Source organism: Geotrypetes seraphini, chromosome 17 (assembly GCF_902459505.1).
Source record: "Geotrypetes seraphini chromosome 17, aGeoSer1.1, whole genome shotgun sequence".
NCBI lineage: Eukaryota > Metazoa > Chordata > Amphibia > Gymnophiona > Dermophiidae > Geotrypetes > Geotrypetes seraphini.
Window position 1 is genome coordinate 5,054,511 of NC_047100.1, and position 12,112 is coordinate 5,066,622.

At 42.2% G+C, this 12,112-nt stretch overlaps 1 protein-coding gene across 3 annotated transcripts in view; it reads right to left on the reverse strand.

The window, feature by feature from the left end:
- Positions 1-12,112, reverse strand: part of TPRA1 (transmembrane protein adipocyte associated 1) — a 66,642-nt gene that overhangs the window by 9,508 nt on the left and 45,022 nt on the right. For 2 of the 3 annotated variants that reach the window (XM_033925897.1, XM_033925895.1), the window contains 4 exons: positions 6,291-6,484; positions 4,762-4,894; positions 3,570-3,656; positions 1,577-1,649 (listed from right to left, as the gene is read on the reverse strand). In XM_033925897.1, coding sequence (XP_033781788.1) covers positions 1,577-1,649; positions 3,570-3,656; positions 4,762-4,894; positions 6,291-6,472 — 475 coding nt within the window. In that variant the 5' untranslated portion in view covers positions 6,473-6,484. Of the gene's footprint in view, positions 1-1,576; positions 1,650-3,569; positions 3,657-4,761; positions 4,895-6,290; positions 6,485-11,888; positions 11,985-12,112 lie in introns of those variants that run through there. The other variant, XM_033925896.1, reaches the window with a different exon arrangement.

The window sequence follows — 12,112 nt, forward strand, 5'->3', positions numbered from 1 at the left end:
GAAAAGGGGATAGAGGGGTAGAGATAGAGGATTACTGCACAGGTCCTGGACCTGTTGGGCCGCCGCGTGAGCGGACTGCTGGGCACGATGGACCTCAGGTCTGACCCAGCAGAGGCATTGCTTATGTTCTAACCACTAGTCTATACCTCACTCCATTCTCTGCCCAGAATGACAGAAAGAGTGCGGAACATAAATCTTGTAAACAAAAAATGTTAACTGAAAGGATCCATTTTGATAAAACATTATCACAATCAAACTAGTCTGGCCATTTTTGAATTTTCTGCAGCCAACATTTGAACATACAGCCCATACTATTTTGCGTTCAGATAACAGTCCTCACCCCCACCCCTACCACCTCCTCCGTCAGGCTGTTTTCCACATAGCCACCGCTCTTTCTGTAAAGAAATACTTCCTCAGGGGATAAACACAGAAGTTATCTCTTATCTTAATATTATGCCCCCTTGTTCCTTTCAATTGAAAGAGACTTGCCTCCTGTGCTTTCATACTGTGGAATAATTTAAATGTCTCCATCGTACTTCCCATCTCCCACCTTTCTGCCGAAATATGCATATTAAGATCTTTAAATCTGCCCCGATACCCTTTTACCCTGATCCTTTTAAAAGATGTCCTCTGGACTGACTTCTTCCTATCTATATCTTTTTGAAGGTACAGTCACCAGAATTGTAAACAGAGACTTATACAGAGGCACTATCACCACCAACTTCTTGCTGGACGATCTCTTTCCCATGGGGAAGAAGTCAATCCATTTGCTCTTTTATAAACTCCAACACACTACCTAAGCCTCTTGAAAACCAACTACAACCCAAGTAGTGTGTTGCTGCTTAAAATGAATCAAAATCTACAATATTCAAAACATATACTTACTTTCTTTTTCTTCAAAAGAAGGGAGAAAGACCTCAGCTGGGTCAGTGAGCGGTAATGGCCAACGCACTGCTGATTACCCACAATATTCAATCACTGGTCAAAAAACCTCCCTTGTATCTTATTTGAAAACAGTTTTCAATCAATCATCCCTTCATTACCATAGGAACAATGGCATCTCCAAGAAGAGCATGCAAAATTACAGTTATTGTGGACACCCTTCCCCCGACGAAGCACTTAGCGAAATGGAGAGCCCCGTTGAGATAGTCACATGGGATTGTTCCTGGAGATAAAAGATAATGTCAAAGATAAGTGGCTTTTTGAGTAAGAAGAGGTTTTGAATTGCATAGGAAGAGATTATTGATTGAAAACTCTTTTCAAATAAGATACAAGGGAGGTTTTTTTGACCAGTGATTGAATATTGTGGGTAATCAGCAGTGCATTGGCCATCACCGCACACTGACCCAGCTGAGGTCTTTTTTTCTCCCTTTTTTTGAAGAAAAAGAAAATAAGTACATGTTTTTTCAGTCTATAAAAATTGTTTTATGTCATTATAGGTTATTTGAATTTATATCTTGATTAATTTTAAGCAGCAACACACTACTTGGGTTGTAGTCTTTTGTAAACTAACCAAGAAGAGATTATCCTTGCCAAGCATCCTCATAGGCGAGCACATTCTTACAATAAAACATACCAAAGGCGAGGCCCAATATTATCACACTGAGCTCAATGGCCAGAAGGAAGAACCTCGTTATTTCCCACAGAATCTGAAATGAGAAACCTACAGTTATAAAGCTGATCACAAATGGTCTCCTTCTTAGCACATTGATAGTAGTTATATAGGAATGGGGTGGGATATGTATAATTTTTAGAAATATGAATTGAGGAAATGGGGAGGGATTTATCATTTATGATTTGATATATTGATGAAAGTTACAAATGCTATGTAATAATTAATTATATTATATGTGATTTAATTGTTGTAAGAATGGAAAATTAATAAATTAAAAATTAAAAAAAAACCAAATGGTCTCAATGAGAATGGTTATGACATACAACTTGAGCCCTGCAAATCTTACTGCAAATTTATTCCTATACTGTTTGGAGATCATGGCTTGAAAATTCAAACTGATTCTTATCACACATTTTTCCTTTCCTACAGATTAGCTTTTTACCTTGCTAATCATTTTTTCTAGTAGATAGGTGTGTCATTCTAGACAATAGGGCATTCTCCCCATGCTCATGAGCTATGCAGAAGGAATCTATTCCAGGTTTTCAACTCCTCCTCCTTCTCCAGAGGGCTCTGCTGCCCCTTCAGTTTGTACTAGAGAATGGCATGGTGGCTGTTACCCGCGACTACGAACGGGTAGCTGCAGGTAACCTGCTGAAAAAGTGCTCACTGCGGATACAGGGACAAGGCCATCCACCGCTCTGTGGAGCGTTCCCTACAGTTAAGGGAGGGAACACGCACGGTCACTGATCACAGCAGCCCCCTCCCTACCTACCCAAATCTATCTATCTCCCTCCCTCCCCCTTATCTTTGCGGCATGTTTTCAGATTGAGTAACTTCTTCAAAGCCATCGGAGCCTGCGTTCCATCACATGCGTCTGTGGGTGGAAGCTTCTCCTCTAACGCAACTTCTGGTTGCATCAGAGGAGAAGCTTCCGCCCACAGACGCATGCTACTGCTCGCAGGCTCTGACGGCTTTGAAGAAGTTACACAATCTAAAAAGGTGCCGCGAAGGTAAGGGGGAGGGAAAGAGATAGATTCGGATAGGTAGGAAAGTGGCCATGCGAGGGGTGCCGAAGGGCGGTGAGGTGGCGAGAGGGCAGGGTGGTGGAGGAAAGGAACAGACGCTGAAAGGAAATGGGAAACAGATAGTGGGGAGAAGATGCTGAAAGGAAAGGGGGAACAGAGATTGGGGAGAAGACGCTGGAAGGGAAGAAGACAGATGTCAGACTATTGGGGGAGCGGAGGGAAGATGGGTACCAGATCAATTGGGGGGGGTGAAGGGAGAGGCACAGTAACAGACTGGAGCAAATGGAAGACGAAGAGAGAAGACAGACAGTGGATGAAAGGAATTGAATGAGAAGATGAGGAAAGCAGAAACCAGACAAAGGTAGAAAAAAAAATTCTATTTATTTATTTTTTGCTTTAGGATAAAATAGTATATTAGTTGTGTTTATAAAAATGTATAAACAAAACCCTGCCAGCTGAACATCTTTCAGCAGCCAGAACTTTGATTTATAAGGAAGGAATAAGCTAAATATTGCAGTACTGAGACTTGTATAGATGCTACGGGGACGGGGCGAAGACAGTGGTTGCAGGGACCATCCCTTCCGTCTCCAAACTCATTGATCACTTAACTCTTTTGAAGTTGCATTCCATTCAAATAAGTATATTAAAAAAGGAGAGGGAGGGAGGCAAAAAAAGAAGATTTAAGAAGTACATGTCAGGATTCCAAATAACATTAGTTTGTACAATAACTGGAAGTTTTTCTTCAAGTAGGATCCTACAGCACTTGGCACATATTAACATCTGTACCCCAGAGGCAAGAAGAATAAAACTGGAAAAAACAGGAAGTAACCAATACCAAAGAATGGAAGAGGAAGTCATGGCCGATAAAGAAGGAAGTGCCAAACTTCCTCCGCCTGTCCTTACATGCCTGAATGCTGTTTCACACTCACCTTATCAGTGATTATAGCAACACTGGAGGCACTGACCGTCATCGAGACGATGGCTCGTGCAATTCCCACCAAAGCCACCACGAACACCTGGAAAAGGCACCTAAGATCACTACATGTGTGCTTAACCTTTTATACAATATTAAGTCCTGGGAGAGAGAAAAGTTCCTCTCCACCAGTTCATTTTCTGGCACCTAAGTGCAATTCTATGAGGAAATGGCAGCATTTTACATAATTTCAGTCAAAATCCTAGACAGCCGTCCTGTATATGATGTTTCCAAAAATTTCCCTAATATTCTAGTTTCTACAACCTCTCTCATGTTCTTAATATCACCTTTACATTTCTCTGTATCACTGAAAGTACAGTGTGGAGTAAAATAAGGCAATTATATCTCTGCCTGCATCGGGCTTACAATCTAAGTTTGTACCTAAGGCTTGAACCCTGGCTTCTCTAGTTCTCAAACAAGAGAGATCATGCTTGCTACCATTGTAGCTAAAAGCAATCAGACCAAAGTCTAAAAGGTTACTATATAATATGGGTTTTTTTAAAACCAAGCAATGCTCCAGTGTTCTCCCCCCTCCTTCCCAGGTCAACTGTTCCCCAAAATTCTGCCAACAATCTCAGAATTCACTCTGCCACTCTCTCCCCACATTTCCCAACTGGTTCCCTTCTCTCCCGCAGAGCTGTTCTTCCTGTACTGCATGCCTCTCAAATACATGAGCTATGCAGCACTCGAAATTGTGCTATTTTCATTAGTCCCACAATAAGAACGCAGATGGTCAGGTACAGTGTGGATCAAAAGACGATGCTAGTTTTCAGATGCATTTCCTCTTCCCACTGGCTCTCTGCCCTGATGTGCTCACGTGTGCCAATATTTGCAAAAGCTGAAGTGATCAGCTGGAGATCATGCACCAGATCTCCTCTGGAACCCTGTAATCATGAACCCTAAATCTGGCCACCACTTATAACTGTCATAAGGTAAATAGGACCACCTCCCTCACCTCCAGCTGGCTCAGGAAACATATACTGGCATGGCAATTGAACATGCACCCTTTGCATGGTATTGCCTCTGAGATACTAAGTCAGCCCAGCTCACATTCTTGAACGGGCAAAAATGTACATTTGCCACACTCACACCGGACATACATAAAATAACCTTCAGTGTGGTTCTTCTGATCCTGGCCTGTAACTTACCAATACATAGAAAGTCATGAAGATTGGGCTGGAGCTGACCTGAATCTTTCCTCTTGCTGAGGGCAATTTCCAAAGCAGGAATGCAAAGAAAAGTACATTAGGAATCAGAAGTACGAGATCCCAGTATCTTACTCTGTGGGATAAAAATTAAAAACAGAAATGTAAACTGTTGCATGCTGCACTGAACCTAGCCTACTATTCCCTTCACTGCAAAACACAGTAATATAACAGATAATGGCAGAAAAAGGCCAGCTAGCTCAGGTCAGCCACGTACAGCGTGCAAGAGCCACTGTGCACTGTCCCGGGGAGAGTGTGGCGCAGTGGTTAAAGCTACAGCCTCCGCACCCTGGGGCTGCGAGTTCAAACCCATGCTACACCTTGTGACCCTGGGCAAATCACTTAATCCCCCCATTGCTCCAGGTGCACTAGATAGATTGTGAGCCCACCGGGACAGACAGGGAAAAATGCTTGAGGACCTGAATAAATTCATGTAAACCGTTCCGAGTTCTCCTGGGAGAACGGTATAGAAAATTGAATGAATGAATGAAGCAGCCGCCAAGCCAGAAGGAAAACGGACATGCGCTTGCAGGGGACACTAATTCTCCACAGACTGGCAGGAAATTCTGCTCTGGAAACCATTCGGGAATACCTGCCCTGAGGCAAGTGTGTGGTCTCCAGTGCAGGGACAGGTGGAACCCTCCAAGTAGATGGTTATTACAAGATCCTGTCCACCTTCTGCTTCCAGAAACAAGCCTCTATTAAGAGTTCTATTTATACCGACTGACCAGAATTTTTTCTTTCTTTTTATTTAGTGTATCTGTTAGAGTAATTCTTGTTAGCATCTCCTTTAAACAAAATATATTTTTGAGACGACTTTTGTAACCAACATCTATGTTTCTTTTATTTTTGTTTCCTAAGTACAGTGGGGTGGTTGATTATACCCAAGTATTGCATTTCCGCATCAGCTTTAGAGCTGAAACTGGTGCTACAGAAATTTCTATTGTGTTAAAGGGGAATTTCCATAAAAATAAAATGCCCTCCCAAGTACACAGGGAGAAGGTTCCAACTCATCTTCCCCTTGCCTGCTTCTGTACTGTACAGAATCAGAACATGTCGGCAGGAACGAAGTCCTTGTTCCACCCAACTCTCAGGCTGTGGTCTTCTTGCCGCCTCCACCACTACCCCGAGCATGCTTGAATTCTGTCACCAATACGGCTCCTTCAGCCCTCTTTTTCCACTTCCATCCCTACATTCATGGGATGACCTCTTGTCTTTAATGTTTTCATTCTATGTAAACAATTACCTTTTGTACTTTACCAAAGCCTGACAGATCACCCCTTTCCCTTGTTGCTTCTAGTGCAAAGGTAGGCAGCAACCATCCTTGAGGGCCACAACTCCATTGGGTTTTCACAATGAATATGCATGAGATTACAATCTATTTAAATGTACTGCTTTCATCTAGAGCTACACCAGTAGCCATGTTTCAATGGACTTCCTTTACACAGCCTCCAAACTGCTGTATTTCTCACCTGGATGTTCCGATATCTTCGTACAATACTATCAGACACTTGTGTGGAACTGTAATATTGACATCACTGATTGTAGATGATGTTGTTGGCAGCACAGATGTGACATTTGTCCAGATTATCACAGAACTTGTGACATTGTCATACAAGGTAAAGGTTGGCAAAGGTGTCAAAGATTCAGACATCCTGCCTATAACCTGGAAATGAAAAAAAATATATATCTCTAATTACAAGGTTCAGTTTTAAACAATTTTATTGCACCAAACAAGGCAAAGCATAAACTGGCTGAAAATTTAGCATTCAAGGTTTGGTATCTACATCAAAAGGTCACTGGGCCGAGACTATTAAGTACCAACATTATCCACCGATACACAATAACCTAAAAAAAAAGATGAAATTGGTGGCCAACTCGCAATGCCTAAGTCAACTCCTTCTAATACACTCAACCAGTCTCTCTCAAACTTTTTTAGCTCTGGCACACTAAAAACAGAGCAAATGTTTCTCGCGGCACATTATAATTGAATGATAAAATTGTGAGACCAAAAAAAAAAAATTAACCCCTCCTTTTACAAAACCGTAGCAAGGTTTTTATTGCCGGCCGAAGCCGTGACAGCTCTGACACTCATAGAATTCTTATGAGCACCTGAGCTGTTATCCCCCGGCCAATGCTAAAAACCGTGCTACGGTTTTGCAAAAGTGGGGGATAAATTTGAGAGTTATTTATTTAAAGTTCTTTAACCCCATCCTTTACAAAGCTACAGAAGCATTTTTAGCAGCGGTCGCGGTGGTAAGAACTCCGACGCTCATAGAAATCCTATGAGAATTAGAGTTCTTACCGCTGCACTGAAAAACGCTAGCGTGGCTTTGTTAAAGAGAGCCTAAGCTATGCATGGGTAACTAACAATGGTGAAACTAAAACAGATAGAATAGAATTGGTAATCAATGCGATGGATGTGCTTGTTGTTGAGTGCACAGTAACTCAAAACGCAGCTCGACAGTCAACAAGCAAACACGTATTTCATCATCCACCATCTGCAGTCATTCTCTTTTTTTTTTTTTTTAATTTAATTTGTCGGAGCTGAAAATCCAAGTTCGCAAAGATAAGAAGATCCAAACGGTAACAAAGCCTTGATTGCTTTCGTTGCTCAACTACTGCATAGAAAAGAAAACTAAAATTACTTGCTGTTAGTTTTTAAGGACCAATCACGTCAAAGAATGATGCTTGTCTGGGTGGTTGTATTCTTATGCAGACAGATGCTCATAACATTGACAAGACTCTTGTTTCTGCTATGTAGATGTCGTCTAATCTAGTATATACGTATGAAGTGAATTTTTTAAATAAAGTCAAATTCTGGAATCTCTTCAGAGAACACCACTGTGCCTTGGCACACAGTTTGAGAGTCGCTGCACTCAACCATACACTCTACTCAATATTTGCTTTATATAAATTCTTAGATCTCCGAGATGTCTCTTTAGCGATCATAGTTTCATTGCTGCTAGAGAGGTCTTGCATCAAATCATCACTGATCCTTTTAAAAAATTGTATTTTTTCTTTTCTTTATAAATATAGTATTTCAATCATTTGTAACATCTCAACTATAAAGTGCAAAACCGCGGCTCATTTATTTCCAGTCGGTAAGTGGGTTCATTCCGCCGACTTGTCACATGTTTCGCTTTTGCTGTCTCAAGGTAAGACGCCCCCATTTTCAACAGAGCAAGAGATTAGCTGTGGCATCGTGAAAAAAGGGACGTCTTAACACTGAGACAGCAAAAGCGAAACATGTGACAAGTCGGCGGAATGAACCCACTTACCAACCGGAAATAAATAAGCTACAGTTTTGCACTTTTACACTTTATCAAATTTGAGATGTTACAATTGCACACCAAAACCAAACACTATAATATTTAATAATCCTCAACCCAAATAACTTTCTTATATAAGACTTCCCCCAACCTCCCTACTTTAACCCATTCCTCCGCATCCCTGTTAAATCATAAATGGCAGAGGTCCGTCAACTTTTCCATCCGAGTTTCTCCCACCACACGGACAGAGATGGGGAATCCACCTTTTAATGTCCAACGATTCACAGTGCCTCCAGCTCCATGCGCAGCTCTCGGGCTGAAGAATGCAAAAAGCGTACCGATAAATACAACAGCCTGATGCAGTCTACATTACAGAGAGCAGCTTCATGCCAGTTATAATGCTTCAAGTTTTACAGCTGACAAGCAAAATTTGCAAAGCAGTGCAAGCAGTTTACCGGTAACACTGTGGCAGGCCTGGAACAGCGTGCTCCTGATGCGTGCACCAGAGAGCTGACTTATCAAGGAATTCTGCACTTAAGTAACAAAAGGACAAGGATCTCCAGAATCAGGAGAGAAGAGAAAGAACAAGAAAAATCAAAACCACCAGTGCTCAACTACATTAAACATGGAAACAGATGGCCATTAAAGATCAAAATGTCCTCCCCTGTTGTATTACTGCTGAGTTTTAGCCAACCTCCAATTTCCCTCTTACATTCCCACCACCAATGGTCTCTCTATTTGCCCTAAGTTTCCCTGAATTCTGTTATTTTCGCTCCTGTACTTCTGTTGGAAAACTGTTTTGTGTTATGCCATGCCATCTACGAAGCGGTAGCTCATTTTTCAAAGTTTTTTATTAGCTATCGCAGAAATACGCAGACATCAAAGGCAACGCTGAAAACAAGCAGAACTCCAGAGAGGTGGAAGGCAGGAGAATGAAAGGAACTGGTAGACAGCCAGCAAATGACTCTTGTATGCAGAAGACTTGTCATATCAGTGACCTTCAATTATGCAAATATAGATTTCCGTGTTAGTGGTGCTTTGAAATTCTTTTTCAGCTGATGACACAAAACATGGTATGAAATAGAATCTGAAATTTGCCCGCCAGCCAGCCTTTAAAAAAAAAAAAAAAAAAGTCATTTCCCAGAAAATGGAAGATGTAAAAAAAAGAAAACAGAGGCAAATTACAGGCGTTACTGTGATAAGGAACAAAGATGACTTAACTAGTTTTATAGAAGTGTGTCCAAGGTGAAAGCAGCCTCAAACCGCTGTACATAGCCTCAATATGAGCTACAGGGCTACCATCAGCTCATGACAGATTTGATTTGAACTGAGAAAAGGGATAAGACTACGCTTCCGAGGAGGAGTAAGTTGAGCACTCGGGAACTTGAGTAACTTAACTTAAGTAACTCTGATATTAATGGCTATCGCATTATTTATCATCTCTATAGAAAAATATACTTGGCACGTTAAATGAGCCTTCGCAAAGTAGCTCCAGGAGCCACTAGTCTGGGGTGACAGTCCATTTCCAGATTTGGTTTGCAAATCTGGGACACCAGGATGCAGCAGGTCTCCCCTGGGCATCTTTCCATCATAAACATTATAAAAGAACATAAGGTATTTTAAAATACAGGAAGTCTATGGATGGGTTAGCGTTTAGCGCACGCTAAAACGGACCCCGAAGTTCCTTAACACAAAATACATTAACAGCACTGCCAAAACTCAGAGCGTATCGGCCCAACCTATGAAGGGCAGCCATTAATACGACATCAGAATTGAGAACAAAAAATACACAACAAACAGGGCCAACACAGATTCCTAAACTTGTCGCTCAGATCAGTCACACGTGCAAAAAAAATAAAAAGAGATGCACACCTACCAAACCCCAAACAAACAAAATGACACACTAGCCCAGGGGTAGGGAACTCTGGTCCTCGAGAGCCGTATTCCAATCGGGTTTTCAGGATTTCCCCAATGAAAATGCATTGAAAGCAGTGCATGTAAATAGATCTCGTACATATTCATTGGGGAAATCCTGAAAACCCGGCTGGAACACGGCTCTCGAGGACCGGAGTCCCCTATCCCTGCACTAGCAGAATCACTTTGGCCACACATACAAAATACTTGTGTATCTTAACAAAACTGTCCGCATCAGAGAAAATATACAGTATAAGGACCAAGACAAAATTTGGTTAAGGGATTTTTTTTTTTTTTTTTTTTAATAATTTTAAATTTGAAACAAAAAATTCCATACAATTACCTGGCCAATTCAATCTTGGCTTTTTTTTGTGTGCAACACTTTTATTAAATAAACCAGCGGTACAAAGAGCACATTCAAAAGCCCAATACCATTTGAACATCTGAACCCCAGGTATAAGAAAAATATGTCTCGTTTACAGATTTCAACCTTTGGGCTCCTTTTACTAAGGTGCAGCACTGAGCTGGCGTTAGTTCTAGAAGCGTAGCGCGCGGTAATTTCCTGCATGCGCTAAAAACGCTAGCGCACCTTAGTAAAAGGAGCCCTTTGTCTCTGAGAGGAAGTCATGGTTTGAAACCTAGTCCCCAAAGATGCAAAGGTTCTGCATACTCCAAGCAAGTTACACAAATGTCAAATTTTCTTACTAACAAAATGTATGGAAAGAGTTAGTTTCTGTGGCATTTATGTTATAGAACAGGGATCTCAAAGTCCCTCCTTGAGGGCCGCAATCTAGTCGGGTTTTCAGGATTTCCCCAATGAATATGCATCGAAAGCAGTGCGTGCACATAGATTTCATGCATAGTCATTGGGGAAATCCTGAAAACCCGACTGGATTACGGCCCTCGAGGAGGGACTTTGCGATCCCTGTTATAAAAGGTTTGCATGCACAAGATGTAGGAAAGGATATCTCAGATTCTGGGGCTGAGATACTGTCTATAGCCAGAGACCAAAAAAACATGTTGAGAACTACTTAAGAATGCGGCTGTACTTTACATTTTAATAATAAGAAACACAACCGGGCTGCTTTGGACACGGACTCTTCCATAGTAGCACAACTAGGATTTAAAGCAGAGGTGTCAAAGCGGAGAGACAAAGACATCTAGGCACTATTTATCACTTATACAATGCTGAAAGGCGCAGGCAGAACTGTACATTTTAACATTTAATAGACAGTCCCTGCTCGGAAGAGCTTACAATCTAACTTGGGACATATAAACAGCCATCTAGGGTTAAAGATGCGGGAAAACAAGGTGAGAGGAGTTAGAAGTTGAAGGTAGTGAATAACAGAGGGACAAATTGCCCCATTGCCTTAAGCTCTGCTTTAATTACACAAGCCTCAAACACTTATGATTTTAAAGTGTTTGTGGCTTATGCAGATGAGGACCGAGCTTGCAGGAATGGGGCAGGGACAGCGACAAAATTCGTGGGGACAGGATGGGAAAATTGAGTTCCCGGCGGGGACAAGGAAAAATGTGTCCCCATGTCATTCTCTAGTTCAGTGGTTGTCAACCCTGTACCTGGAGACCCCCAGCCAGTCGGGTTTTCAAGATATCCCTAATGAATATGCATGAGAGAGATTTGCATAGCTGTCATTTCCATTATATGCAAATCTCTCTCATGCATATTCATTAGGGATATCTTGACAACCCGACTGGCTGGGGGGTCCCCAGGACAGGGTTGAGGACCACTGCTCTAGTTGAAGGCAGTCTCTCAAAGAGGTGGAAGTAAAGGCAGCATGTCTCAAGCCGTCCTCCTTTTTTTGGAGCCCCGTGCAACAGCAAAATAGCTCAGGGGAAACAGCGGCTCTTAGGTCCGCTTCTTACCTCGGCCAGAACCGACCCGGGGCAGTTCCCGTCCCGCCTCCTGCAAGGCAGCAACAAGGATCAGGAAGCTGGTGCCACCGCATAACCCGCCCCCCAGGAAACTAGGAACGAGAAGTTTCGTTCCCCTGCTGGGAAGAGAAGGGGGCGGGGCAATTTCATGAGGGGGGGGGGGCATTTCGTTTCCTATTTGCAGCCCTACCTCCACTTTTCTCCAGATCTGACAG